This window comes from Euprymna scolopes, chromosome 5, assembly GCF_053919585.1.
Source record: "Euprymna scolopes isolate OS-2025 chromosome 5, ASM5391958v1, whole genome shotgun sequence".
NCBI lineage: Eukaryota > Metazoa > Mollusca > Cephalopoda > Sepiida > Sepiolidae > Euprymna > Euprymna scolopes.
Genome location: NC_136486.1, coordinates 104,967,144 through 104,994,628, shown reverse-complemented (window position 1 = coordinate 104,994,628; position 27,485 = coordinate 104,967,144). Strand labels below are relative to the sequence as shown.

Here is a 27,485-nt window from a genome sequence, read left to right as displayed (position 1 = left end):
CCTGCGCGTGTGTGTGTGTGTGTATGTGGGTGTATGAGTGGGTCTGTGTTGGTATCTATATGTGTATGTGTCTCGTATACGTCTGTGGAGATTTGGAGACACGAGTGGATGGGGATGTTGTCTGCGCCTGTATTGTGTGTATGCCGGTGCGCGTGTGCGTGTGTGTATATGTATGTGTGTATGTATGTGTGTATATAGTGTATATATGTATGTGTGCTTATATATATAGATGTGTGTACGTGTGTATGTATGTGTATGTATGTACATATGTATGTATATGTGTGTATATGTATGTGTGTATGCGTATACGTATGCGTATGTATATGTATATATATATATATATGTGTATGTATATGTATGTGTATATATATATATATATTTGGGTTGATTTGTGAGGACGTGTATCCAGTTGGGGTCCACGGGTTTTGTGGTTCCCAATCGTACAGTCTTATTATTGTTATTATTATTGATATTGGTGGTGTCATTAGTATTATCAATATTACAAGAATTATTATTATTAGGATTATTAGTGGGAGTAATATTAGTTTTGATATAATAACTCTCATGATGTATGGTACTCAAGTGTGTACATGGATGTCTGGGTTGGAGATTCCGCGTATGGATACTACTACGTATGTAGGTATAGATGTAAACATGTTATAACTGTATGTGACCATTATATGTCTATGTATGTGTGTATGTGTGTGTGTATATATGCGCGGGTGTAGCAAAGTGTAGGCGTTTATACGTATATTAATATATATGTGTACATGTGAAGTTTTGATAACTTTCGAGGTTTTATTTTTATTTTTATTTTGTTTGTTTATTTGTTTTTGTTTTGTTTTTATTTTGCTTTTTTTGTTTTATTTAATTGTTTTATTTACCTTATTTTAATTTTAATTTATTCTTGCGTAGTTATAGTTATTGCCTAGATTCAGTGCGTGTGTGGAAGTAAAATAAAACGAACAGCATATATTCGCTTCTGAATATCTGTATTAACGTGTGTGTGTGTGTGTGTGTGTGTGTGTGTGTGTGTGTGTGTGTGTGTGTGTGTGTGTGTGCATGCGTGTATGTGTCTGTGTCTGTGTGTGTGCATATATGTGTGTGGATGGCTGTAGATTGAAAGACACCGGTCAGTACTCAGTGACCATAGGAAAGGTTTTTAATTTACGGACTGCAAGACAAAAATACTAAATTCTCAAGTACTTTATGCCATAAAAACCAAGAGATGGGATAGATAAAAAGAAAGGGAAATGAAAAAAAAAGAAGAAGATGTTTATTATCTTCAAAGACCTCACTTGTCCTCTCCCCGCTTATGACTCCCACCCAGGTTACATTCTAACTTTATAAACGAAATAGGAAAATGTTTTTCTTTGAAATATCAGTTCTCGACGGTAATTCTTGGCCTGAAGACGTAGTCCCCCAACGCGGGTGATTACAGAAACATGTATGCACATATGTAGCCATTAATGTTTGTATAAATAAATTTTATATATATATATATATATATATATATATATATATATATATATATATATATATATATATATATATGGTTTATTTAATGCAAAGGACTGCGATAGTGTGTTCCATTAAGTGAATAAGAGCGTATATAATCATTTAAATATATGTTTGTCTGGGCATAGGTTTCTGGTGTATAACACAACTGTTAACCGGCTAAAGATAGTGCAAATGTTTGCCGCTCACTTCTTTTGCAACCAACCAATAGTAAATGGCAGAAAACCGATCATCCGTGTATATTCGACCAAAATATTGTAAAAGGAAACTTGATTGTAAAAGAGATGGGTAAAACCGTGTTTAGATAGATAGATAGATAGATAGATAGATAGATAGATAGATAGATAGATAGATAGATAGATAGATAGATAGATATGCAGCAATTTTTTATCTGTCGGCTACAGCGTTTTATTTTTTTGTTAGCTTTATTAGAATTTTCGCATTGTTGAAGGAATTAACGAGTCTTCCGTGATTATCCAAGTACTTTCAATGCCCTGCGGAGTCATCGCAAAAACAATATCTAAAATGAAACAATAAGATGAATACCCGCTTAATATATTTGAGTAATAACGCAATGTACAAATAACGCTAATCTGTATTGTTTGGATTCTACTGTTATTATCTCGAGTCTTATTTTCAACATTTTTCGGTCGATGTAATCTTTTACCTTCTTCAGGTCAAACATGTCGAACTCGGTAACCTAGCTGTCGAACTCAGTAATCTAGCTGTCGAACTCGGTAATCTACACGGCATTTCGAACAGAGCCCTTCATTTAACGCATTAATAGCATGCTCTCCTTACGTCAGCCATGATTGAGTATTGATCCTAAGTAATTCGCAATAGTATTTTCGGGTGTTGCCTGCTCTGACGATTGACCCTACAGACTCCAGAAGAGTGTAACTTGCAACTATATTTTTATAAGTTTCTTAATTCACTACGCCACGAGTTCGACGGAAAGATTCCTGAGTTTGATGAGAGATAGCTCAAGAAGTTCGGCGGTTACATCGATCGAAATGTTTTGAAAGTAACACTACAGACGAGAACAGTAGCCCGAAGAATCCAAATAACACGAATACTAAAATCCACACTTCATAAATTTCGAAACATAAACACCGTTTAGTTTTTTTTTAGTTTTCTTTTTTTAATTTTCATTCATCATTTCCTCGCGTCCACAAAAATTATTTTACTCCATGTAAGATATCGTAAAAAACAATTCTTTTATTTTTTATATGTTTTGCAAAGAAAAATATTTGATCAAGTCGAATACATCAAACATTAATAAAAAATATTAAAAAATATTCGAATATAGAAGAGAGCACTACACATGATATGCACATATATATATATATATATATATATATATATATATATATATATATATATATAATGTTAAAAGTCCATGTATGCTTCTAGAATAGTGATTTCAATGTAATGAGGGGGGTTTTAAGCATACAAACGATATTATGTTTTGTATTCTATACAAAATTTAAAACAATTATTCCATGTGTGGGACTATTTTGCTGTATTTGTCAAAAATTTTCTGTGTATGTCTATTCAGCAGTTTTGCATAATGCTGAACTCAAATTTATATATGTTAAGGCCTTGGGGACTATTGGAGCTAAATGGATGGGGCAAATGATGGGTGTAATCATTTCTTTTTTTTTTTTTTTTTTGCATGGTGCAGAACTCAAATTTACATATGTTAAGGCCTAAAACTGCATGGTTTGTTCATTTTCAACAGGATTTGACCTCCTCTGGGGACTTTTGTGGCTAAATGGGAGAAGGCGTGGCCAAATGCTGAACTTAGTCATTTTTTATGCCTCGTTCACTGTGTACTCACGGAGGACCATGCATGCTTCACCTGTTTTCTTTTTTAATTTTCATTTAATTTTCTCGTCAAAAAGGATATTTTTACCCACTGTAAAAGAGCGTAAAGAAATTTTTTTTTATATATATTTTGCAGTAAAAAAAAATATCTGATAAGACAAATACATAAAATATTAAAAAAATATTAAGAAATATTTTTGGTGTAAATATATTTTATTGTGTAAAGATCACAAAGTATGATTACAAATAAATTCGTTCAGAAAAACAACACGCTACAAAATATGAAAAATGCCCAAGTCAACGAAAAGAAAATTAAATAAAAATTAAAAAGTGCGGATATATTAGAAAGCATTACACATGATATATATATATATATATATATATATATATATATATGGTGTCTTTTAAATTCAATAAAAACCCTTCAAAATTTGCTGATGAGGAGACCTTGCTTATCAAAAAACTATATATAATTATTGTACATAATTTGATGTATACCACAATAAAAAGCATTGTTTTCCGAAACGATCGTACAGATAATTGATTTTGTTGTTGTTCTTTCTTATGAAACGGATTTTTAATTTAATTAAAATTTGATTTTTAATTTTAAATTATCAATCACATTACTTAATATATATATATATATATATATATATATATATATATATATATATATATATATATATATGTATATATATATATATATATATATAGATTGATCAAGCAATACACGAAACAAGTAAAAGCTGTTTCGGAGCCTTAAAAATCAGATACAAAAAATTCCTTGCTTTTATAGATCGAGAGATCAAATTGGAAAGTCAGCATATCGATACTAGTCAATCATTTTTCCACCTGTTTAGCTGGGAGATGATAAACGTGTCTTTAATATTTTTAAAATTTTATTTTCGAACATAAATGGTCGCTTCATTTTTTTTTCTGGCCAAGGTTTGTCCAGGTGACACTCTTCTTTGTTATTTTCTCAACAGGCGTAAATATTTGACAAATTCGTGTACGGAATTAAGGTTATGGAATCTTTTTGTGCATAGGAGTCTATATCTTACTTCTTTTTTTTTTTGATGGAATGGAAATAATTGAATTGTGATGATTGAAAAAGTGACCTCGGATTTTCCTCTTTTAAACTAGTTTTAAATTACGAATTGATTCTGATCTGCACACATTTTAAATAACAAACCAAGAAATAATAAAACCGTACAAATAAACATTGCTCTAAATTCTGTTCTAATTATTATTATTATTATTATTATTATTATTATTATTATTATTATTAATAATAATAATAATAATAATAATAATAATAATAATAATAATAATAATAATAATTTTTTCCGGGTGGATATTTGCTTTTCACGTTTTGAAAAGAAAATTGGGATCAAATTGATCAATATTCAAAAACTCGAATCATCAATGATTTAGTGTGCATTTTATTGATTGATATAATAATTTAACATCGATTTAAGTTTTCTGCTACTGGTCGTCCTTCTGTTAGATGATATTTATAAATAAGACTTTAAGGTTGTACGATAAAAGCTCTGCTGAAAATATGTTGTTTTTTTTTGTGGGGGGGTCTAGAATCGAACAAAAAGCACTATAATACTAAACCTTTATCTATAAATTTTAAACCTGGCCAAAATTGCTTCCAATTTGCACGCTAAAGGCTTTAAAATCAGCTAAAAAAATTTCCCATGGCCACGGACAAATCAGATGGCTGCCATCGTTTATTTTTTTATGATAATAATTATAAAAATGGTCATAGACAGTTATCTTTCGGTAATCTTTAGCATTTATAATTTATTTTGAAGCCTCATCATTGGGAATAGAAAGTAATTTATGATTTAGAATAAAGTTTATGGGAAAAGGCCGCGTGTCATTATTACTTTTTACTCTTATAAGAATGAAGATTCTGAAATTTTGAAACGCTGCAAATAAATGAACTCCTCCGCAGATGAACTTATTTTACTTGGTCATGCGTATCACGATTATAAATGAATTCACTAAATATTATGAACAATATAAAAATCATAGTGCAAGTATATACAAACAATATATTTTAAAGCACAGGTTGAAAAAATTATTAATATTGCTTGTTTATATTATTTTTTACTCTTCTATCTCTCCCCTCTTTCTTTCTCTATCTCTGTCTCTCTCTCTCTCTCTTTCTCTCTCTCTCTCTCTCCCTCAACCTGTTTTTTTTCTGATTCATTCAATATTTTCCCATCTGCACTTGTTCATCTAATGCCAACATATAGACTTGTACAACTTATTCCTTCTACTTCTTATTATTTGTCAATGTGTCTATATCTCTTTTTACTGTTTTTATTCTATCTTTCTCGCGATCTCCTTCCATTTTGTTTTAAAAAAACCCTCTCTCCTTCTCTCTCGTTCTCGTTCACTCTTTCTCCCTCTTAACCTATCTCTTTGCTTCATTCAATATTTCCCACCTTTTTTCACTCATGTAAAAGTTAATGTCAACATATAAAACTTCTACTTCTTTTTTTTTTACTTCTTTTTCTTCACTGTTCACTCTGCACGTTTTTAATATTATCCATAACTCTCTTTATCCCATCTCTTCTATTTCTATGTTCAAAATAGATCATCCCCCTCTGTTATTCAGGTTATTCAAAAAGAACAACTTAACTAATGCACTCTTCTTCTTGTGTCTTTCTTTCGCCATTTCTACCCCCACCCTTTCTCCTCCCCCTCTCTTTCTCTCTTTCTCTCTCTCTCTCTCCCAGCCCCCTTTCTCTTTCCCTCTTTACCTCTCTGCGTAAATACACTTCGACCGAACGTCTTTCTGTGAATGACTATATTTTATATATAGAGTGTACCAAAAACATACTCACACTTTAACTGTTATCAGTATTGTCTGAACAATAATGGACATCAATTTGAACATTTGCGCAAATGATTCTTCAATTACAATTATCTTTTATATTCGAAGCTATTCCATTTCAGTCTATATTCATGAAGGTTTTATCGTTATTCTAACACTGAGTATACTTTTACAATTTTGAGATTCTGTTTCCCTCTAGAATGTGTCTAGGATGTGTAAGAAAAAAAAAAGACAAAATAGAAAAGAAATTAAACACAGAAATAATTAATCGAAAATGAGCGTCTTCAAAAACGTTCCATTACTCGAACTGAACAGATAACGCTCTCATTTTCAATTATTGATTTCTGTGTTTAATTTGTTTTCTTTTTGTCTTTTTTTACACATATATAATATATATAACTTAACTATTTGCCTTTTTCTTTCTTTGTCTGTCTGTCTCTCTGTCTCTCTCTCTCCCTTTATTTCTGCGTGAATTCACTCGCTCTCTCTCTCTCTCTCTCTCTCTCTCTCTCTCTCTATATATATATATATATATATATATATATATATATATATTATTACCGTTTTATCTGTTTGGTTACATATGTTTTAGATGTTGAACCATGTTTACGATCCAACAGCCTCGTCAGACCTTACAGAACTTCTGTAAGGTCTGACGAGGCTGTTAGATCGTAAACATGGTTCAACATCTAAAACATATGTAACCAAACAGATAAAACGGTAATAATATATATATATATATATATATATATATATATATATATATATATATATATATATATATATATATAGAGAGAGAGAGAGAGAGAGAGAGAGAGAGAGAGAGCGATGTTTTAGATGTTGAACCATGTTTACGATCCAACAGCCTCGTCAGACCTTACAGAACTTCTGTAAGGTCTGACGAGGCTGTTAGATCGTAAACATGGTTCAACATCTAAAACATATGTAACCAAACAGATAAAATGGTAATAAAAAAATAAAACACATATTTGCTCTGCAATGGTGTTGAGCACTCTCTTCAGGTTTTTACTAATTACCAGTTTTACCATATATATATATATATATATATATATATATATATATATATATATATATATTAATATGGTGCAAAAATAATGCCGTTTTTTTACCTATATATATAGTCATCCCCATACAGTACTGTTTCGCTGTTTCACAGCTTATCAGTGCGGCCAGACAGGCAAAAACCTCAAGCCAGGATCGAAACCCGACCGCCCAAACGACAAACAGGACAGGATATCCAACCAACATCCTGTCCCCACCCATTCTTTTTTTCTTTCTCTCTCTATCTTCTTAAAGAATATCATCAACATATATATACTGTACCTTCTTTAATTACTTTTTCTCTCTCTCTCTCTCTCTCTCTCTCTCTCTCTCTCTCTCTCTCTTTCTTCTCGTCTTATTACCTACACAATTACTGTCTATTCCGATCTTCACTTTTCCTCCAATAACTGTAGACGTTCATTGATTTCAAACAATTTAAAACAATTTAAGATAAAATAAATTACAATATTTCATAACTACAACAGAATGTGTTGAGGTGCATAGAATATAAAGACTGAAACATTAAATTATTCTATAAGTAAAAATATGTTGTTATTATTGTTGTTGTTGTTGTTGTTAATGAGTATTTTTGAGATCTCTGCCAATCGGTATTTCGAAGATTGCCAGCTCGTCTCTTTAAAAAACAAAATCTATCTCCTGTACAATACGGTAACACATTCAATCGCAACAATATTATCTATAAATTATCAGATAAAATATGGCAAATGAGAAGATGCTTATTATTTTTTTTAATCCAATTTGATATTGAAGATTTAAGAAACGCCATTTTGAATTCACAATAATTGCGATCAGATTAACTGATTATGCGTAGTTCGAAACTCAAAACGAAAACCAAACAAAAGCAATAATAAAATGTAATAAATTGAAAATACATGACGCACAAAATTGTTTCGAAAATATTCCTTTTTGGGGGATACACACATGTAGAAGTCAAAATACTGTACCGCTTAACTAAAGTGTAGAGTCGATATTTCAGCCATTGCTGCAATGTTATCTACAAGAGTTTTCCGCGTTTTACGAATAAGAAAATAAAATGGAGGCTAAACAATGTATCTGTATGATAAATGTTTACATCCAATAAATCAATTACCGTTATTACTCGTATATAATTTGATAGGTTTGCTTTTTAACTTGGTTGGTAATTGTTTTCATTTTTTATTTCTTCAATCTTCCAACTAAATTACAAACAATTATTCCCGAAAAAGTCGTCATTATATGGAGATATATTTATTTCCTGGGCTAAGAATTGACCTTTCGTCATTGACCAATACCAGTATTTAAATCATACGAAACTGTTACTCTTTAACAAGTTAGTTATTAAAATCAGATTTTATAGGCAAAGCTGGCCCAACCTATAATTGGTCTATATCATGCAATAATACACGTCAACCTTAATTATACATGGTTACTATCTAAAAATTCTACATATAGAACCATTAATGATACTCTTTTCCGCAATTAAACGATGTTTGATCCAAATAAACTTCAGTCTTACATGTCCTCCAAGTTCGAGTCATAAATGTCCAACCATATTTGTTTTATCACCACTGACTTAGACTATTATCACTAAACGGATAAGAAAAAAATTGAGATTAAAAATATTTTTAATCAATTTTCATTAATTTTTGAGTCTTTATAACTTTCAACTAAATTAAAAAATAATTATCTATACGTTAATATATTAATTTCTTGAGCTACGAATTGACCTTTCGTCATTGATAAACGTTCACACCCAAGAAACCAATTACCGCTATTACTCGTATATAAATTGATGGATTTGCTTTTTATATTTATTGGTAATTGTTTTAATTTTTCATATTTCCTATCTTTCAGTTAAATTAAAAATAATTCTTCCAGAAAAAAAACGTCTAAATGTATTCATATATTGAGCATAGATTTAACCTTCGTCATTAAACAATACCAGTACTTAAACCATACGATATTGTTACTTACTCTTTGTTCGGTTATTTATTAAAATCAGATTTTGTCAGTTATGATGGTCCAGCCTATAATTGGTCGACATCATTGAAAAATACACGTCAACTCTAATAATAAAAATCTCCACTCTATGATGGAGATTTTATGAATCATTAATAAAATTCGTAATATTGATACAAATAAACATCAGTCTAGCCCCGACATGTCCAGCAAGTTTCCATTACAAATGCCCAAACAGTTTTTGTCTTATCATTGCTGATTTGGGTTCCTATCACTAAACGCAGAGATTGGACATATCTTAACAATAACTGTACTGGTAGAAAGAGAATACCATCTATGGAATCGTTAATATAATTTCTGGTCTTTTCTGCAACTCAAGCATATTTGATACGAATAAACTTCTGTCTGTACTTGACTTTGTCAATCAGATTTCAATCATGGATGTGCTTTTGTCTCATCGCAGATCAATGATATGAATGATTAGAACACTTTGAAGATAGCTTCATCAGTAGGTGTATAAAGAATGTGCTTCACACTTTACGTAATTTGGCAATCTTCAAATTCAAAGTAATCGAATCCTTATCGTGAACTGACACAAAAGTAACCAAACGCAGTATGTATCATGGGTCAATGTTAGCACTCCAATGGTTATTTTTCTCATATTTTTTTTAGTAGCAATGATTCCAATATCATTAACCGGTTAAGTCCAAAAATTCAGTATTCAAAGTTAAGACGCCGGAAGTGGACTCATTTACCTAAATATTGAACAGAAGTCATAAATCATGACACGAAATTAAGTTTTATTCTCATAAAACAAGAAGTGTTAATAAAAAAAAACTTTCATACATCATTTATGAAAAAATTACATTCATTCATATTAAGGAACTTTTTTTTATACAAATGCTTAAAATAAGTTTTATTCTTTTATTAACACAAGAAGTGTTAATAAAACTTTCACACGTTATTTATTACAAAATTCTGTGATAAATCTTGTGAAAGATGTAAATATATTAAAAAGACTCCATTTATAGAAATGTAAATAATAAAAATTCTCATTAGTTGTTTTGTGATAACACAAGTTTTAAAACAAAACATATTTATAGTATTGTAAAAAAAATGAAATTTTATCATTTTTTAATTGTTTCATGATAGCACAAGAAGTGTTTAAACTAAAATAAGTTTTTGAAATAAATTGTGTCTATATGGTTTCGTATTTCGTTTCATGTTTAGTGACTTATGTTCCGTTTCATATTTAAGTAAACTGAATCCACTTCCGGCGTTTTAACTTTGAGTGCTGATTTTTTTTACTTAACCTATTAAGCCTTCTCCTTGAGTGATTTTTGATCTTGATGTATGGTAATCCCCACCGCAATAATTAAAATGAGCCAAAAGATAACTTTATTTCATCCCACATTTAGATTTGTTTTGTTTTTTGTTTTTTGTTTTTTTATCTGAGAAATAATCTCTCTTAAAACAATCTCCAGATTATTCCATAAATTAAGAGGATGATCATCACAAAAAAAAAAAAACAGGGCAGTACCAAGAGAGAAGCGTGTCAGGGATAGTGATAATTACGTATCCACGTGTGGTTATCATTGGATAGCGATAAAACATAGACCTGTGCAAAATTCATGACTAAAACTTGAGTGATAATTCGAGCATAGACTGGGGCTTATTTATCCCGTATATTGTTGAATTACAGAAATAATTGTAGATTTTATTAACGATTGGGCGGTACCTTACACTAAATCAACATACTATATATCTATACAGACGTAAAATATACATATATTTAAATATGGTAGACCAATATAGATGTTCATAAATGTGTTAGATATATAAACAGTAAATAAGACAAAAACGTGGGCGTAGAGAAACCAGCAAAAGACAGAACCCAGATTAAAACAGTGCAAAAACGGACAAGTGAAAACGACTAGGTTTATAGGATACATAGGCGTTATTGTCACTGATGGTTTTTTTTATCCTTAGACTGAGATAATGTTAGTTATCTTCTGTTGTAAGAACTTAGACACCAGGGTCTGAAAATAGGATTGAGACGTCACAGTTGTAAGAAGAAGTGACGCGTGGTGGGAGAATGATCGATTAAAGTTTTTTTAACCTGAAAAGCAGGAGTTCAAGTTCTTTCCTCTTTTCTATTCTTTGTCTCCTTTGCGACTACAACGTGTGGGTCTCGACTGTCCAATTTTTTCTTTTACGAATTTATCCTCTATCAAATTATTTTACCAATTTATTTTTTGCTAATTTATTTATTTTTTTAGGAACATATTTTTTGTTAACAAAAAAAATAAAGAACATATATCGCGGGAAACTCAGCTAAAAATTGCAGCTAAAAAAAATAAGATGAAGTTCATTTTTCATTATTATTATTAGCTTATGTATTTTTTTTCATCATCTTTTTTCTTTTTTTTTGTTTATTTATAGATATTTCGGCCTCAATTTCATCTCGACTTTTTTCGCCGAGTAGTACTCCGACTCCTTCATAGTGAACCAGACAATGCCCTCTGGGAAACTCGAGCCTCGACTTGTGTACCAGCCCTTGTGGTAGACCCCGTTCAAGTTGCTCGAGAAGCAATCATTGAACCACCAACCGGACTTCATCTCGGCCGCGCAGTGCTTGCGGTGAAGATCATTGTCAGAATCCTTCGTGCTGAACGCCATGCCATTGTGATAGCTCAACGAGTCACCGGCGTTACCTTGGTAGGCGCTGACACTCAATTTGTACTTGTCCCACTCTGATCCGACCTCGAAGAAGTCGTATTCAGCGTAGCGACGTGTGCCTTGCCAATCCCAGAGATCAATTCGCAGAATGTACTGTTTCTGTGACGTCATGAGATGAAGAAAATCGTTGCCCGCCCAGAATTCGGCATAAGGGTTTCCGAACCCATAGCGATACTCCAGCCAGCCGCGGGTGAAGTTTGTGAGCCCCTCTAATCGGCGCTGGAAGACTGTCCAACCTGTGCCATTGATCATCTCGCAGTAGACGTGGTCAAGTTGCGCCGCACTCTTCGGTTGGATTTCATACAGACCGCTCAGGTAACGACCACTGGTGTAGATATCGTGGCAATCTGTAAGATGAGAACAGGAAACAAAACAATCATAAACGATGTACAACCAAGGAAAATAATTACAACGTTGAAACAAATAATGGAACAATTCTGCAGTCAAATGTTTGCCCGCCGTGCGAAAGCAAATAATAATAGTTAAAAATTGGTGCAAACCTCTAAATTTATGCAGTATAGTTTAGCTGATTTCCTCTTGGAAATGAAAAACTGTGTGTTTTGGAAAATATTTATTCACACGATAACAAGATTTGCTGTCTATAACTTGATTTCATCTGTCAACGAGCATTGACTCGTTTGTAAATTTCTTTGGGTTTTGACGTGAAATAGGAATCTTCTCACGTGACGCTACCCTAAGGTCATGTAAATAAGTGATAAGCCGAGGGAGGTAGATTAGGAGAATAAGCAGGACGAGGAAAGATTTCCAAGCCAAATTCTCCTATGAGATCTTCGGTTAGGTGCGCTGTGCGAGGACGAGCATTATCATGATGGAAGATGACCTTCCTTTCTATTGATGAAAGAAGGACGTAGGTAAACATGTAAGAGAATATTGCAGAAAATAATGACTTATACATGAATAATTTGAAAAAAGTTATAAATCAATCATGGTGGTATGTTTAAGTAATAACAATAAGATATATTACAATGATTTAAAATGTTCTTCTACAAACCAGCGAGAATTTGAAAAAGCATTATTTGATGTGTCCACGTAAGCTTACAAGAGATTCTGCCCATCTGTTGATTTATTATGCCTAAGTTTGAAATAGAATTTTTGTCGCTAAACGCGCAGATTGAATGGATGTATTTTATAAATATTCGGTCTTGTTCCAAATTAAGTAAAAGATCCGTTTTATCTGTTCTCATCTTGAGTGTTGTTTCCACAACGTTTCGGCCGATGTAACCTCCGATTTTCAAGAACCCATAGCGTAATGGATAAATAAATTGGGTAAATTTAGTCGTAATTCACACTCTTCAAGAGATTGAAGGTTCAATTTTCAGTGCGGGCGACACCACTTGGAATACGATTGCAAATTAGTTAGGATTTCTACCCGGTCATGGCTGACGGACAGAGAGCATGCTATTCCCGTGGGTTAAATAAATGGTTCCGTTTGAAATTTTGTGGAGATCCTCGAGTTCGACAGAAAGATTTCCAAGTTCGACAAGACACGCCTGAAGAAGGTCAAGGGTTACATCGGCTGAAACATTGTGAAAATAACACTCAAGATGAGAACAGGAATGTGAATAATCCAAATAATACGAATTATCTATCCTCATCTAAAATATTCAGAAAAAAAAAAGATGTGACATTTTTTAATATAAAAAAGCATTAAATTTCATATCAAATTTGATAGCCTTTTCTTTTCTGAAGATGTGTAATTTCGTTTTTATCCTGGCAAGAAAATCGTTTGAGGACGTGAAGAGGGACAGTGAAGAATCCATAAGTATTTTTTTCTGATTGTTCTTTGTGTGCGATGGGGTTTTGAATGCTCTTTACTTCCGGAAATGTCGTCGAGAAAAACAATTCGATAGATAAGAGACGAATAAGAACGTTAGAAAATTAAATTTCGTCTCGGGAATTGTCTATTAAGCAGTAAACAACATCCGCGGACACCTTTGAAGCTAAGCGAAATAAACGAAATATAAAAACGTCAAAGGAAAAACCAATTGTGACAAAATTGAAGAAGAAATTAAAAACATGGATATTCTTAAGATACATCCATTTAAGTTGCGCGTTTAGCAATCAAATTGACATTTTATATTTATGTACTAGCATGAGTACCCGGCGTTGCCTGGGTGTTTGTAGGTGTGTGTTGAGCAAAAATAAAAAAGTTATAATAGGCAGGCAGACAGGCAGGCTCGAACCCGTGGCGCGAAGGCGGAAAAGAAAGTGGAGGTGTGTGTAAGGATATTGATTGAGCAAAAGAAGAAAAGGGAAAATTTCGAGCGCAAAAAAGTGGTAGTAGGTAGATAGGCTCGAATCCGTATCGCGAAGGAGGAAAAGAAAGTGAAAACAAAAACGTGATATGTTTGCTGTTGCGCCCACCGTTAAACCTGAAGTGGCGAAGGGTTAAATTAAGGCTACACAATCGAAAAGAGGCGATGACTTTCGAAAATATCGGCGAAAAAAGTGACCCCTCCCTGTACAAAAGTTAAGGATGAAGGAATTAATGTTTTTGACCAATTGTTCGATATTTGTCGCCCGAGGGGGTCGAACTTCCAAACAATATCTATCTCGTGAAAATCCGTCGCTTCTGTTGAAAGTTTATGCGAGATATACATACATACATACATACATACATACATACATACGTGCATGCATACATACATACATACATACATACATACATTTAAACAGACAGGTGAGATTTATATTATACATGACAGATGGAAAATCGGAGATATTCTCTTATGAAAATGCGAAGATGTATATAAAAATAATATTTCAAACTTAAGTACGACCGACAAAAATAAATGTTATTTGAACGTTACATCTAAGAGACCGACTAACGGAAAAATTCTCCGATTGAATTTGCGGACGCATTTAAGATGCTATTTCAAACTTAAGTGCGACAAATTAAAGAAAAAATATTTTAGACGCAACAGGAGACGACTGATATGTAAAAGAGCGCGGACGCGAGTATGGCAGCAGCAGCAACAGCCAACGTATGCAAATGGCCGAGCAGTGAGCGAGTTGACTTTACAGCGAGAAAGAATGAAAGGAAAAAAATTATATAAAAAAAAGAAAAAACGTGGCCGAAAAGGAGAGATATAAATAGGGAAAGACGCGTCTTAAACATGGCCGGACAAAGACAGAGAACCCTGCGTTGGACACAGCAGGAGCCTGTTAAACAAATTGGGGTACGAGAAAGCCTTTTGAACAAGAGACGAAGCATTTTTCTGGAAGCACCTGCAAATTAATATATGTTGTTTCAATTGAAAAATGTGCGTCGAATTATTTCCTCGTCTTTGTTTCCTTGCGACTGGCTGCATACAACATGTGGGTTCCAAGTGTTGACATGTAACAACTACGTTATAGATATATGAACGGAGTTTCTCTCTTTCTCTCTCTCCCTATATATATATAACTTCTTCATTTACTCACATATATTTTATAACTTACTCTCTCTCTCTCTCTCTCTCTCTCTCTCTCTATATATATATATATATATATATATATATATATATATATATATCAACTAATGAGACAATGAGAGACAAGATACAGCAGTATGCCCAAAGATATACTGACTGAACTTAAAACAAATTTTCTTATGGAACTTAATAAGCACTATCCGCCTACTTACGACACAGATGCTAGTTTTGTTTTGGTGTCCTAAACTTTTTTGCTAATGAGGAGATTATGTTCCAAGAAAAAACAAAAACCTTTGTGAATTATTGTCAATAATTACTATCAATTTTAAATAAATGAACATCGTTCACGAAACGATCGTACACTCAAGTTGATTTTGTTTGTTTTTGCTTTTGAAATTAACTGATAATTCACAATTATTAATGGTTTTACTATATATATATATATATATATATATATATAAATTTAAAATGTATATTTGTTCGTAATCGATAATCTAAATAACCATAGTACCGATTGTATCGATATTTTGGTATATTATTTTCATCGTACCAATTCATGTCTTTTTATATATATATATATATATATATATATATATATATATATATATATAATCATAACATTATACTTAATTTTTATTTAATTAATTAGGTGTTTTTCTTTGTAACGATGTTGCAATTTTTTATTTGGGGAAATATCACCGCCATCCGGTGATTCATCAGTCACGCGACATCACTAAAACGAACTTTCGGTCAACATCAGTATCTCGTTTAATGTAAATAGAATTTGTTTACAGTATGCGTATATTAGAAATGTTTCACAAATTTTAAGTGGGTAAAATTTAATCACGTTATTATTGAAAATGTAATCATATTATTAAAATTTAATTTAGATTAGCCATGTGTGGTCGCTTTCCTATCAATTATTCATAGGAATTTATATCCAAATCTAATTATTATTTTTACTTAAAAAATAACATTAATACACTAAGTTATAATAAGTTTCATCGTGAAACCACCACACACTTTTATATCTACTTACGTTATATTAGAAACTGATTGACCACTAAAAATCTTTAAATATTGAATTTTTGGTATTAAAAAAAAAAACTTGCAGCGTCTGGTAGATGAGTGTTAGATCAAGAATAATATGCTGAAAATAATGAAAAAAAGACGAAAAGAACTACTTTCATACGGGCAATAATTTTGTTTCGTGTTTTCCTTGAGTGTTTCCAATAAGGAAACAATAACATTTATTAGAATTTAGTATTAGAAACTGAGCATCTCTTAAAAATCTTTAAATATTGAATTTTTTGCGTTTTGGTTAAATTTGTTAGTTTGTAATCGCTAATAAACCTCTCCAAAAATTTAGAGGAAAAAAAAGAATGGTACTCGTGCGAAATTTGGCCCGAATCCTTGCGATTTTCTGCCAATTATGGTTAGGGATCAACTGGCAATCACCCGATGAAGTCGAGCGTTGTTAAACTGTTGAAACACTAAATCGACATTTTTCTTTTGTTTTTTTTTGTTTGTTTGTTTTATTTTTTGCAAAGACATATGTTCTCTTCTTCTCTTCTCTTCTTCTTCTTCTTCTTCTTCTATCTATATAAATAAAATGAACTCATTTTTCCCGTGTGAGTATGACATTAATAGGATTAAAAATCACATTACATTCAAATGTAATGTCCCCACACTTTTATAATATTAAAACAGGCTCACCCCTCCTACATACACACTTCCAAACACCCTGGCAACGCCGGGTACCCCCCGCTAGTAAAATAATAAAAGTAAATAAACAAAAGGCAGTATTTCTTGAGAAAAATAAATATATATATATATATATATATTCAGTAAATTTACAGTAGGTTTTTTGTTATTTTTTATTTATTATATTTCTATTTTTTCCCGGTTTGTTTTTTTTTATATATTCACCTGCATCTTTTACTTTGCTCGGCTTAATCTAGTGACTGTGGGTCGAACTCGAACCATAATTGACGCAAAATCCCGAGGATTGTGAGCAAATTTTTCAAGAGTACCAGAAAAATATATACGGGGTGTTCATTGTACAAGTCGGCTGATAAAAAATCGGCCAGCCGAAAAGTTGATATTTAATAAAAAAAAAAAAAAAAACATGATAACTACTTAACTTTTTAGTCAATTTCAGCAATAAGCAATGTTATCTACCTAATTGTCGTGTAAAAATTATTTAAGTCTTCCATGACTCAACGAAAAATGATTTCGGCTATGTTTCTTTTGTTACGTGACATGTGACATAAACACAAGGGAAATAGCTAAATTTTGTAAAAAAAAAAAAAAAAAAAAAAAGGAACACCTGAAAATATAGTGTATCCACAAATATTGAGAACATAAACATAGGAAACATATATTTTGTCTTTTTGTGTGTACAATTTAAACAAACTGAGCCACAGCAACGCGTGGCCGTGTACAGCTTGGATATATATATATATATATATATATATATATATATATATATATATATATATATATATATATATATATATAGAGAGAGAGAGAGAGAGAGAGAGAGAGAGAGAGAGAGAGAGAGGTACAGAATTTATATATAGTTTTGAAAATAATAAGTGGAAGTTTCTCGAGAGCTCTTTCGGCTATCATCGCATCAGGAGAAAATCGATAGCGTACAAAATAATATTGTGTCGAAAAATAAAGAGTTCTAATGGGGAACTTATTAAATGTGCCAAAAGTACGGGGACACTAAAATAAATTTATTAACGTTTAAAAACGATTAAATATTGGCACAACGAGGGAGGAAAAAAAACGGGAGAAAAGATTCAAAGTTCCCCAAAGAGAAACAATGCGTTGGATGTTTCCTTTTGCCGGCACAAAGAAGGTTGACGCACCGCAATAGAGACAGACTCCAAAATCTTTAAATGGTTTTTGGAGTCCGCTCTATGTAGCACCTCGAACCATTCTATTTTATATCTATCGGCACAGCACGGGTTGTCAACCAAATGCTGGTCAATAGCAAAGTCCAAGGCTGCAGAAGGAGGGAGACCACGAGACCCCATCCTCCCTTGTTTGATCTTCGATGGAACATGCTGGTTTATACGAGTCAAAATATGCAAGGATTTTCGCCCAACATAACCAGCATCGCACTGTCATTTAAATTGATATACAATATTGCTATTTTGGATGTAAGACAAACTATCCTTGCGAAAAGACGGAAAAGCAGGTCTCGTAGTATATACAAAACGCAAGGACACAGAATTAAAGCAGTCGTAAATACTTCTGCGAATCTGTTTAGAAAGTCTGTTACTCTTTTCCCCAATCCACGGTAATTTTAAATAAACCGGGCATTTCAAGGGTCCAAACTTTTTAGGGGATTTAAAATCAGCAACCTTTTTGAAAATACAGTCATCAATAAGGTCAACAGGATAACCATTATTGATGAATATTTCCCTGATCTTATCGAGTTCGGCGTCTAATCTGTTAGGCGAACAAATCATGAGGGCTCTATGTACCAAAGTATTAATTAGGCCGACCTTACGTGATTTTGGTACAAAAGACAACCAGTTCACATATAGGCCAGTAAATGTCGGCTTTCTATAAATTGTAGTGAGAAAGCCCCCCCCCTGAGCGTTCGACAAGAACATCCAAGAAAAGAAGCGAATTGTCCTTCTCACTTTCCATAGTGAACTTAAGAGCCCCATGTAAGAAATTCAACCTATTAAAAAATATCGACGCTTCACTTTGCGATGGAAAAATAGCAAAAGTGTCGTCAACATATCTGAAATATGCAATGGGTTTAGTTGTAGAATTAAACATAACGGATTCATGGTACCCGACGAAAATATCCGCTAAAGTTGGGGCCAACGGACTCCCCATTGAAACCCCGTTGACCTGACAGTACATAATATCACAAAAACTAAACTCCACGGATTTAGTGCACACTAAAATGAGTTCAATAAGAATCTCTTTAGAAAACCGTGGAGCAGTCAGGCGACTATCATAGAGCGCGTCGGTACATATACGTATAGTCTCATCCAACGGTATGTTGGTAAAGAGACTAACGACATCAAATGAGCACATAAAAGACGTCTCTGCATTTGAATCCAACCCACGTACACAATCAACGAACCGAAAAGAATCTGGGATGCAATGCGTGGTATATAACTCGCGCACAGGTTGCAGAATTTCCACAAGCCACTGAGCCAAAGAATGTTGTGCTGAACCAACCATTGATAAAATAGGTCTCAGTGGAACACCTTTCTTATGGATTTTGGGGAGACCATACATTCTGGGACGTTGTGACCCAGAGGGCATGATCCTGTCATAGACGTCCTTGCAAAAAACCTTCTTTTTAAATAATGCAAGTAAACGTCTTTGCATTTTAGCCTCGTTCTTGCAAGTATTATCCGTCAACTCGACGGGGCCGAGTTTACGGAATTTCGAAACATCATTGAGAATAACTGCCATTTTCTCAACGTAGTCCGATTTATCCAAAATCACCACTCCTGCACCTTTGTCTGGTTTACACATATAAATATCAGTAATAGACTTCAACGCTTTCATAGTTTGAAATTGCGTTATGTTCCAAACAAAGTCGCTATGATCGACAGGTGTGTTACTATATCGGTGAGCTAAGGCAACTAAACTAGATTTCATCCCAGCAATTTTGTCCGGGGAATTCGGAACATTATGTCTAAGTTGGGAGAAAAAAACTTACAAAGGCAGAAAGTGTTCTCTCTTTATTCATACTCGTAGGGGGGAATACAAAAATCAAATGGGGTTTGGTGGTCTCCCTCCTTCTGCAGCCTTGGACTCTGCTATTGGCCAGCATTTGGTTGAAACTTCTGCTTATTATTTTCAAAACTAATATATATATATATATATATATATATATATATATATATATATATATATCATCTGAGGTTATTGTTTTTCCAGAGGTTAAGTAACCAATAAAGTTTTATAAGGTTAATACAAGAATGCTCAATATTGAAGTAGAGCAGGGTATACCTTTTATTTGTTTTTACATAAGCAGTAATATTATGCTACCCATTAATGAGCATGTTTCAGTTAGCCAGTAAGTAAAGACCCCTTTATGCGATACAGCTTATACGAAAGAACAATTTGAAAGGAAAATATCAGGTCTCCTTCATCACAGGGAGTTAATATCAGGAGATTCCGTTAGATATTGTGAAAAATAAGATTTGGTTCTATGTAAATAAAACCCAGTAGGGATGTGGATTTAAGTCTGTGTTTAGATACAGGAGTGAATGGGAAAGGGTAGGTGGCTAGAGGTCGACGTAGAGCCACAACTATCGTCTTTAACCGAAACAAATAAAAGCAGCGTAAACTTAAACTTTAATTTTAACATTTTGTTCAAATTGAAATCAATAGTTTTCTCTAGTGGAAAATACTTGTAAATAAATGTCCTGTTTAATTGAAAACAAGGGGGTCGAATTCTTCCCTTGTCTTTGTTACCTTGTGACGAACTATACATGGAAACGTGTGTAAGGTTACACTTTAAAGAATAACGACAAACACTGATGTATATATGCATATATTGTCGGTGGCGATGAAGGCTAAGTAAGGAAGGGGAATGCGCAGAAATTGACAGAAGTGGTTTCCTCGAACGCGATCGCTAGCCGACATTCGTTGTCATCTATATTATATTCTGTGTCCTTCCTTAGTTTGTTCGTAGGTTACGCTTTTAAAACGACCAAATGCAATATTTGAAGGCCGAACTTTTTTTAAGGTAGCAAATTTGCGGAATTTTGCTTTTAATAAACAAATTTGGCAGTCCTTGGCAAGAATATGAGAGTGACCTCCCGTTGATATAAACTCATTTTAGAATATCATTATAATAATGTATGATCATTGTTGTAATGGTGAAAGAACGGAACTTGTAATTCGTAATAATTTCAACGTGCAGCGGTTATCCATCGAAGAAACAAGTTAGTGAAACCCCATGTAAAAAGGGAACACTAGAAAAAAAGGAACAAATAACGAAGAACATTGTCTGCCAAGAGGTTCGGGACTACAGAAATAAACCAAAGATTGTTTCTTAAAATGTGATTTTATTATTTGTACTGAACTATGTAGAATAATATTACTTTCTGAGTATTTATTTGTACTTGCCAGTGTATCTTATTTGCATCAGTTTATATTTAAAATACATTCGTTGATTAATTATATTTCATATTCCGTAGAATTTCAACGGGCCCTGTTGTTTTTATTATTAGTTTGCATAATAATTTTAATGCCTTGTTTAATGGAATTTTCTACTTAAAATAATGCCTAAATAATTGTCGTAAATGAATGAAAACTTTGTAATGTTTTATTTTAATAAAGAAAAAAGAAAAAAACAGCTTTCTATGAGGGATTATTGTTTTTCCATTTCAACTTCCTTATAAACTGTGTATGGCATTTAATTCCTTCTCATGTACAAGTGCGCTTGCATAATGCATTGGCATTATTCAAGCAGAATATGCATTTAAAGACGTGTCAATAGTTTGCATGTAATTAACAAATGAATAAACGTGACATTTAATCGTAAATATTAAGACAAAATCAATTTTGTCGAAAATTATTGCTAATTTATCATTAATTATTTACGATTGATGTGACATTAAATAGTTGACTGTTGCCAGCTATGTTTGAAATAAAATCAAATCAACATAACGTTCAGAAATACAGTAACACGTTCTTCCTTACTTCATCTTTCCTTAACCGCCACATTTCTCTCTTTAATTATGCTATATAATATGTGTATGTTGGGATTTATTTTAAACAGTACATTATGCTGCTTTGTGTTTCGTATTATGTTCGCCTTGTAAAAAAATACGATAAAGCAACTACCTTAGCATCTTACTAAAGTTTCCGAATAGTCCCAATCTTAAGAGGCGTATTATACGCCCCCATTCACTTGAATACTAGTTTAAATAGAGTTAAAAATTATAGTTCAATTTATTTCATATATATATATATATATATATATATATATATATATACATATATATATAGTAATTTATGAAAATATGTAATCATATGATTAAAATTGCCTTTCGTGATTATTTCTATCACACACATACACACACACACACACATATATATATATATATATATATATATATATATATATATATATATGTATGTATATATATAGTAATTTATGAAAATACATATGGCAATATATATATGCCATATATATTTTCATCAAGTACTACCTAGCTCTACCTATGTATTGAGTACTATTGAAGTAAATACTTAAAGTTTACGCATAAAATTATACTTTCGTATATTAATTTATCTGATAAAATGAAGTAATCATACATATATATATATATATATATATATATATATATATATATATATATATACTAGCTGTACCCGGCCACGCGTTGCTGTGGCTCAGTTTGTTAAAATGGAACACATGTGAAAGTAGAGAAAAGTTTGATTCTTTTTTTCAAGAGAATGTACAAATTATTTATTTTTTTTAACAGATGTAAAGAAAATAAACAGAAAAATACTTCCATCATTAATTATGCAAAAAAATAAATAAAATGTTCATTTCGTGTTTCAATATGCTTATAAATTACGATAAAACTTGCTAAGTATGCACTGTTTTACGGTTGTTGTAAAAATGGAACGGAAACTTAAATTTCGCTTCGTTTTAATCTTTCTTAATTTTTTAATTGTGCCCCCCCAAACGAATATAATCAAAACAGTAACATTCAACAATTGTACTTTATGTATACAAAACACAAAATATTTATTAAAAAAAATTTTTTTTTTTAAAAGTTGATAACGAAAGGGAAATAATTCCATTTTTAAACGAAAAAGTCAGTTTACCTAACTTACTGTATTAATGCTATTTTTTAAGCAAGAAAAAAAAGGTAAATATTCAGATACGCTACTACAGAACACCGACCACTCTAATTTGTTTTTTTAGAGGTAATTGAGGTCGCTGACAACGAATCTGATAGTCAAACTTGGGGAAAATTTACCGTTTGAATGGTATTTACCCCTGAACCCACGAACTTCTTTCCACCATTTTGCAGCTTCTGTTTATGCTACGCGCATGCACGCTGTAGCATAAACGACGGCTTCACCAAGCAAACTACGTTGGGGGGAGGGGATTTTTTTTCCAGTACATGGAATTTTCTAATTTTCAAAAATACATTATAGCGCTTTTTGAGTGGAAAATTTAAAATTAGCTGAAAAAGAAATAAAATAAGAAAAGGAAAGCACACCAAGTTGGAGTAACGCACCAACATTTACTAATTAGAACACCATTTAACATTTTCCGAAGATTTTACTTTGTACATTGGGGGCGCGAGCGGGGGGTGGCGTATGTGATACTGGCGCGCGCGCCCCAACATCACCCCCCTTCCCAAACAAATTAGAGTGGTCAGTGTTCTGTAGTAGCGTATCTGGATATTTACCAAAAAAAAATATTTAGGTTTGGCTATAAATTCCTAAACTCATTTCACCCTAAATAATTTAGGTGACTGAAATAGGAATCTAATTGAATCTTTAATTTCCTGAATAGTATGCGAGAATTACGGACTTTAGGGGCTTTTTTCGTAATGATACTGTAAAAATTATTTTTTATTGTTACAAATTACGATGCTTTAAAAGAAGCAAAAATAAATTCTTGCGTTTTTTATTTACTACTGAAAACCATAACTTTAGTAAAGGTATTTTTTGTTTAAACAAAATAAAACATTTTCACTAAGAGTTAAGTAAAAATAATTAGTTCATTATATTCTGCGATCATTATTTGAAAAATACTGCAATTTTCATTAAAATTCGTTAATTTCCTGATTTTTGGTGAATTTTTAAGTAAAGGGAGGAGTCAAAATGTTTATACACTTTGAGCGTCGGCATTCATTTTGCGACCACGTGTGGTTAATTTAAATTAAAGTTCAATCACATAGTTACATTATCAATAATCATGTAATTAAACCCATTGAAAATTTACCGATATTGTAAACACATTCTGTTTACATTAAGCCTGTAGTGTTTTTTAGTGATGCAATGTTGTCAACTGAGATTTAAAAAAAAAAAACGCGAGATCAGGAGAAAGAAATGTCCAGAAAATCGCTAGATTTTTAACTTATCGTCTGAAATTTTCAAAAATCGCTAATCCCCCCCCAAAAAAAACTCCATAATGTTCCATGTTTTCTCACTATGGGTTTGTATTACTGTACACATAGATTTGAAAAAGTTGTCAAAAAACAAATATATAACAAATAAATGTTATCAAAGGCAAGATAAGTTACTTTTCTACCTAACTGGATATATTTTTTGTGTTTTTATTCAATGTAACATGTTCATTCAGCTCGAAAACCATACAGTGTTTACCGATGTATTGGAAAATTCAAGATGGAGTCTGATTCTCTCTTTAACACATTAAGTTTTGGAAAAGATGTTATAAATAGAAAACCGGATAAAATACTGTTAAAAACTCGCTCAATACATGTTACTGTGACATAGGTTGACATATATTCGGCGGGTTTTAATAGTATTTTGTATAGTTTTTTATTTATAACACCTTTTTCCAAACTTACGGTGTTAAAGAGGGTGTGAGACGCCATCTTGAATTTTCGAATACATCGGTAAACACTGTATGGTTTTCGAGCTGAATAAATATGTTACATTGAATAAAAACACGAAAAATATATCCAGTTTGGCAGAAAAGTAACTTATCTTGCCTTTGATAACATTTATTTGTTATATATTTGTTTTTTGACAACTTTTTCGAATCTATGTGTGCAGTAATACAAATTCAAACTTCGGAGGTTGGAATCCCCCCCCACCTAAAATGTACTTGGAAAAATCGATTTTATAGTGAGATTTAAGAATGGTTAGTCGAAAAAAAAGGTGAAAAACAAAACAAATAATCAATAAATAATTGTTACCAAAGGCAATAAATGCTACTTTTTTTTACTTTCATTGAATATTTTCAAGCGCTTTTCTGTATTTTTTTTAATAATCTAATGTGGGTGTGTGGGTGCCAAATACCTCCAGATTTTCTAGAATTTCCCGCTAGATTGTAAACGAAATCTCCAGATATAGCAGGAAAACTGCTAAATCGTAACACTGGTCACGTGACAGGAAGCGGTAATAAATAATTGCCCCTAAATAAAAAAAAATGTCCTCTCGGTACAAAGAAATCCACCTATTTATCATAGAAAAATTAAGTATAATGTTATAATTAAAAAGAAATATATAAAAACACACATGGATATAGTAAACATATTATACCAAAACGTGGAAGCCATCCGTCCAGTGGTTTTTTAGACAATTAATTCCGAACGAACCAACATTTACATTTATATATATATATATATATATATATATATATATATATATATATATATATATATATATATATATATATATATATGGAAATGGAACAAAACCTGATCAAGGCAGTGGTGGAAGCGGCATAATTTTATCACACACTCACACACACACACATATATATATATGTGTGTGTGTGTGTGTGTGTGTGTGTGTGCACGCGCGCGTGTGTTTACATGTGGAGGTAGGGGTGTATGTATATATATATGTGTGCTTTATGTGTATGCATGTATATATGTATGTATGTAACTTTATCGTTTTTCTACAGGCTTTATAATTTAATAATCCTTCATTTTAATTCTTTATCTCTTCTTTGCATGGCCGATTATTTATCTGTATTTTCTGCTTTATTCTTTCAACTTTCCTATCTATCTAACATATCAATCTACCCACACTTTCATATCTTGTATGTATATTTACTTATATTTTACTATATGCATTTACTTACTTTTTTTTGCTTTTTCCTGAATTTGCAGATACCGGCCATCCTCTCCCCTTAAATAATTTTTATTTTATTTTTTAATTTTTTATTTTATTTTATTTTTATTTTATTTTATATCTTTTATAATTTAGTTTTTATTATTTTTTATTTATTCTTTATTATTTATTTTTTATTTTCTATTTATTTATTTATTAATTTATTTTCCTTTTAGTGTCGTCTAACAACTCTTGCTGGCATTTTTAAGTGATGACTTGTACATTTCAGTTGACCTATATTATTTTGCCCTATATATTTTTTTCGCGCCTTTAACATTTCCTGTCTGGCTCATTTTTACTTTTGTTTCCCTTTATTTTTTATTTTATATTTTATATTTAACTTTATCATCATTTTTTTCTCCTTTTTTTCTCTTCCCTGATCTTTCTTATTTATATTTATGCCTTGGAAGTAGAGTCAAAAGCTTATCTTATTTTTCTTTTAATATTATTGGAATCTTTTCTTTTTTTCCTTGTACACATTTTTGTGAATTATTCCATGGATTTCTGCCTTTGGATTATTATGGACCATCTTCTTCCAATTATGGGATTTCTTTGGATTTTACTTGTACAAATGGAAATTCTTTTAACTTTCTTGAAGTTTTACATTTGGATTTTATCGTCACTGGATTTTTTTATTTTCCACCATACTATCCATTCATGTGTAATCACCTTTTTCTTCACCATATTCCCTCTGCTTCACTTTTTTTGTTTTCAAGTAAGATATTTGACTTACTTGTTGTTTCATCAAATACTTCTGCATGCAAAATCCGATCTCGCATTTTGCTAATTCCTACCCTCTGATGAGAAGGAGAGTATTTCTTCGAAACTCCGCGGATTAAGGACTATACCTTTATCTAGTGTTTCCTTTTCAGATTAAATATGTTTTTAACTCATTTCAAAGTGTTTTTAACATATTTTATTAACTGTTTGCTCATATTATAAGCTCTATTTCCTATTTGGTTTATCAAGCTTTTAAATCTATAAATATTAATTCTTTCATATTTATAATATACTTTAATTTTACCATCTTGGATCATTTTGGTAAATTTAATTGTAATTTTTATTTTATTTTATGTATGTATGTATGTGCGCGCATGTGTGCTTACGTATACGTACACAGGCTAAGCTTCTCAAGACACTCAACAACAAATAAAATCAAATGGATAAACCGAATCGTAGCCCCCCACCTCCCAACCTAAATGAACACTCAACAGGTCAAAACATACTCATCAAGAAACCATCTCACTAACGAGACACATGCCGAATCG

At 31.9% G+C, this 27,485-nt stretch overlaps 2 protein-coding genes across 2 annotated transcripts in view; one reads left to right on the top strand and one right to left on the bottom strand.

Annotated features, from left to right (window-relative positions):
* The window catches only part of LOC145276618 (uncharacterized), a 160,743-nt gene extending 144,986 nt beyond the window's left edge, over window positions 1–15,757 (top strand). The window contains exon 27 of the mRNA XM_080127811.1: window positions 11,660–15,757. The gene's annotated coding sequence lies outside the window, so the exon portion shown is untranslated. The remainder of the gene's footprint in view (window positions 1–11,659) is intronic.
* Window positions 7,553–27,485, bottom strand: part of LOC145276946 (fibrinogen gamma chain-like) — a 150,957-nt gene continuing 131,024 nt past the window's right edge. The window contains exon 3 of the mRNA XM_080128451.1: window positions 7,553–12,303. Coding sequence (XP_079984577.1) covers window positions 11,654–12,303 — 650 coding nt within the window. The 3' untranslated portion in view covers window positions 7,553–11,653. The remainder of the gene's footprint in view (window positions 12,304–27,485) is intronic.